Raw genomic sequence first — 4,836 nt, forward strand, 5'->3', positions numbered from 1 at the left:
GTTTTTAATTACCAGCAGGCTCGGATGAATTATCCCGCTTCTGCTCCGAAGGCAGAAAGCATTAGGCTGACCTGCAGCCACCTTTAGCTGGTGTAGAAATCCCTGTGCTGCAAAAGGCTGGCCTTGCACAACACTGACCTGTCCTCAGCAGCCCAGAATCAACACAGCCGTGCCCGGAAAGGGCATCATTGAATTATTTACTGCAAAATAGCCCAGTGCAGGTAAAGTTCTAGTGCAACTGAAATCTGTTATGAAATTAACGGTGTTACCTAAAAGAAGGAAGTTATATATTCTATGCATAGAATGTATGTGTCCTTCATTTAGCCTTTTTTTTTTTTTTTTTTGCAAATTGTGAAAGAAAAGAAGAGCTGAAAGACACTGTGCTGCTATAAGTTTAGTGGAAAGAGACAGCCAGAAGAGAGGGTTCCTGGACTGTACCCCCCCCCAAAGCAGGGCTTAGACATGTCTATTCAACCTACTTTAAACATCAGAGCATCTCCCTGAAGGAGACGCACATGATCGCCATCCCAGTCAAAGGTTATTCTGTACCAAATACTAGGAAATCTACTTCACCATCCAAGGATTTTCCAGCTAGGATTTTCTGATGTCTCATTAGGGCGCTGAGCTTCTCTGCAGCGCTGGTACAGTTCAGTGCTGAGTCAGCTGTGCACACAATGCTCACCCCCCAGCAACCAGACCTTCCTCATTCCGCTCTCCATGGAAAGGCTTCTTAGGAAAGGGGAAGCTGCTGCAGCGTTCATTTATACAACATCACGAGTGCAGCAGGTGCTCAAAATGAATATTTTGCAACAAAATCCAGCTACCTCAGTGTTAGATATACAATACTGCCTGCCTGTAATCCTTATATTAAAAATAAGCAAATGAATTGACTCTGTTGTAATCCAAAGGTATGTATGTTGCTTTTGGGGAGTGAGAAAGGCTGGACTCATCCCAGACAGTCTCTACGGACCTTCCCTGGGATATCTGGCTCACAATAAGCATGACTCCTGCCACCCTTCTACTACAGCTCTTAGCCTGACACACAGCACCCCGTGCCGGTGAACTGACACCTCAACACCAGCATTGTGCACCAAACAGCCGGAGCTGTGCAGGGGAAACTACAGTTTGTGGCAAGTCCCAGGCTGAAACAACAACCTGGGCATTTATTTTTTCCCTCCTCACTTCTCTGATTCCAGACAAGACCAGAGTCATTAATAAAAGCATTTCCCTATCATAAATCAGGAGGGAAAAAGATACGAGCAGCTTCTTTCTGTAGGAACAGGCAGACTCCTGAGCATGATGTCAAGTAGGACTTACATACCACCTGTGACAGACCACACCAGTTTCTGAACAGGTTTTCCCAACTATTTCCACTTGGCAAAAGGATTGTAAGGCTGTCAGTGGAAGGGGACATCTCCAGCAGGACTGTTTGGACAGCCAACACAAAAAATTTATTTTTTTAAATTACCTGTTCCTTCCCTTTTTGTGCAGACCGGTCCTGTGATTGACATGCCAGTGCCTGCCAGCTTCAATGATATCACTCAAGACCCCAGCTTGGAGAACTACATCGGCTGGGTTTGGTATGAGAAAGAGGTGCTGCTTCCTCTCCGCTGGCTTCAGGATGACCTCAGCACCAGAGTGGTGCTCCGTTTCGGCAGTGCCCATTACTACTCCATTGTGGTATGTTGCACGGGAAACTATCCATGTGTTTCCAAAATCGTGCTGTACTAAAATCTGTCCTGGGACTTCTTCAGCAAACACATCTCTGCCTAGATTTTATATCGGTTTGCTGTTTTCTTAAATCTTGGCTGTTCTCCTCCAGCCAAGAACCCCGGACATGTCTCCCAAGTCTCTCCAATACCAGGACTAGTAACTAAAACATTTCCTTGCTGCAGGGTCTGCTCAAAACTGTGTCTTTCAGTGACACTTGCTTGTATGTGACCCACACCTAGCGTCCCATAAAGGAAGGGCTGCCAGACAGATCCATGAAGCAGTAAGAGCCCAGAACAAAGTTCAGTGTTACTGGGAATCCTGCCCGCCCTTTGCTGGGCTCCTTCCCTTTCTCCCTCCTGTGCTTGCCACAATAAATCCAATAACCCTGGAGCTCACGGCTGTCTTCTCTTGCAGTGGGTCAACGGAGTGCAAGTTGTGGAGCACGAAGGGGGCCACCTCCCTTTCGAAGCAGATATAAGCAGCATTGTGCAGGGCAGCCCAGGGATCCCCTGCCGCATCACGGTCGCGCTCAACAACACTCTTACACCCCATACGCTGCCTCCAGGGTCCATTCAGTACATGACGGACAAAACAAGGTGAGTCGCTAAAGCGCTGTACTGCTGACCTTATCCCAGGGGTGAGAGAATGGGAATTTATTCAGCTGCTGGTTCATAAGATCCCCCAAGCAACTTACAAAAGCATGGGATTGTATTTATGCTGAAAGGCATCAGTGGAGCAGGGAGGAGTTTAAGCTTTGGTGTTACGAGGAAGCTGCTCTGAGTGATTGCACCTGTTGTATATGCAGGGAACTGAGATTCAGTGATTTGCCAAGTTGAATCAGTGGCAGATCTGAGAAGCCTGAATTCAGCTGGAAGCTGCAAGTGCCAGCTATCCTGAAGGATCAAACCCGTCCAGTGCAGTAGATGTTTGTTAACTGGTAGTTCCCTTCAGTGTAGAAGCAGTAGCACTTCTGAGAGAGAGATCCATCCTGTTGTAAGGACTATTTTAGCAGCTAGCATCTATTTTTCCATGACTATTTTACATCACTAGCATCCGTATGCTGCCTTCAGTTCTTGTGTAATGAAATGTAATGTAGCTATTTCTCCTGTCTTGCTCACCCAGGTATCCCAAGAACTATTTTGTACAGAACATCAGGTTTGATTTCTTTAATTATGCTGGAATCCATCGCCCAGTTGTGCTTTACACCACACCTTCTGTCTACATAGATGATATTACTGTGACAACTACTTCATCAGAGACTGTAGGTAGGTCGAGAACAATTATAGCAGCTACCTCAGGCTCCAAATGGAGATGACAAGGGCAACAGAGAAAATACCCTGCAAAGCTCCAGTTGAATTTGTTTCGCAGTGGCTTTCTTTTGAACCTGAGCTGGTCTATTGCACAGCTCAGCAGTTGCAAGAATATGGTGGAGTTCGGAAACAATAAGTGAAAAAATAAGTGCTTCCAAGAGACTACTGTCAAAGTGAAACAATGATCAGGTGTTTTCTCAGTAGGGGCAGTCTTCCTGCCACTTAAAGCAGGACTATCTCTGAGTAATAGAGTTGTGCAGTACACAAATGTTGCTGAAAACTTCTGGACCTTAAGACAGACAGGTCATGCTTCTTATATTCAATTCGTACCACTCTGTTGTTCTACATCACCCTCGTTTTTTAATGCTGCTGTATGTGAAAACCCTCCAACATTTGATGCACTTATGTTTCCTTTCGTGGCAGTCTCTGATTGTCTTTTGTTTCCTTTGAACCAGCAATAGTGCACTATCAGGTGTCAGTTGTTGGCAGCACATTCTATTCCTTGTCCCTGAGTTTGCGTGACCAAGAGGGGAAAGTCGTTGCTACAGGAGATGGGCCAGCTGGAGAGCTAAAAGTCCTGAACCCAAATCTTTGGTGGCCTTACCTGATGCACGAGAACCCTGGATACCGCTACTCCTTAGAGGTGATGTTTCTTCCTTTCTGTGTGCTTCCCTCTGACTGTCTAATAGGGTTAAGGAACTGCCATATGGCCCATCTTCCGCACTCATCTTCTCCCACGGATCCTGTTCATGTGACCAGAGTGTCATTGCTAATTATGCAGTAATCAAATTGAGCTTTGCCACCTTCCTGGATGCTGAACTGAAAGGTCTGTCAGTGAGAAGGGCCATCCTGGAATGCATGCACCCCGAGATGCTTGCCCTTCACTTTTAGGGCCCAACCCATCCCTTGCAAAAGGACTGTTTGAGACAATGTAGAGGAGAAGATATCATGAAAGCTGACAGTAGAATCTCTGAGGAGCAGGCTGGTAACCTCTTCCACATGCTTTGCCATGCATTTAGCTTTCTTCCCACTCTGCAAGATGACAGTTCAGCGTCAATAGCACAAGCCTGCGAGACCCTGTGTGAGTTAAGGACAAGTAGTGATGTTTAGATGCAGAAATTAGGGCAGGTGAGCTGCTGTGAGTTTCGCATGGCTCAGGTTTGTATCTCTCATGAGCAGATGACTTCTCAGTCCTTGGCTGGTATCAGGGTGCAGGGCAGGAGAGGTGTACCGCTGCCTTCCCTGGGGGGATGAAATGGCCTGGAGGAGTAAGGGGAAACGAAACTGAAGGGGTGAGCAAGCACCAGAATCTTCATCCAGGCTTTATTCTTTGTCATTCAACTTCCCCAGCCTGGATTTCTATTTAGTCAGAACTTCCTCCTTCCCTGAGGAGGTAGATGGGGACTACAAGAGGTGGGTGAGGCAGCGGTGAGGAGCAGGCTGCGTGCCGAGGCAGGGCTGGGAAAGGGACGGGCGGTCAGGATAGCCCTTACAGCCAAGGGGGAGGGAGGACAGGCCATCCTTGTGAAGCCCCGCACGTCACTGGCATCTCCCCTTTGGAAATCCAGGTGAAAATGCAGGCGCAGGTGAACAGGGCATTGCTGGAGGATGTGTACACGCTCCCAGTCGGCATCCGCACCGTCCACGTCACCAGCACGCAGTTCCTCATCAACGGCAAGCCCTTCTACTTCCACGGCGTCAACAAGCACGAAGACGCGGACGTAAGCGTGCGGCACCCACGGTGGGGGCACCTCATGGCACCTCGCTTTGCGCTGCTGAGGCAGAACCTGCTCTTCCCTCCCCTCTCCACCCA

The 4,836-nt window shown here is 47.9% G+C and overlaps 1 protein-coding gene across 1 annotated transcript; it reads left to right on the forward strand.

Annotated features, from left to right (window-relative positions):
- Positions 1–1,494: 1,494 nt before the first annotated feature.
- Positions 1,495–4,764, forward strand: LOC104464701 (beta-glucuronidase-like; the record flags this gene model as incomplete). Its single annotated transcript, XM_010077489.1, has 5 exons — positions 1,495–1,680; positions 2,128–2,309; positions 2,836–2,978; positions 3,479–3,666; positions 4,592–4,764. Coding segments are annotated over exons 1-5 (857 nt in total), but the record flags the coding sequence as incomplete, so codon positions are not given.
- Positions 4,765–4,836: the final 72 nt, after the last annotated feature.

The sequence above is a fragment of the Pterocles gutturalis genome, unplaced genomic scaffold (genome assembly GCF_000699245.1).
Source record: "Pterocles gutturalis isolate BGI_N339 unplaced genomic scaffold, ASM69924v1 scaffold50153, whole genome shotgun sequence".
Taxonomy (NCBI): Eukaryota; Metazoa; Chordata; class Aves; order Pterocliformes; family Pteroclidae; genus Pterocles; species Pterocles gutturalis.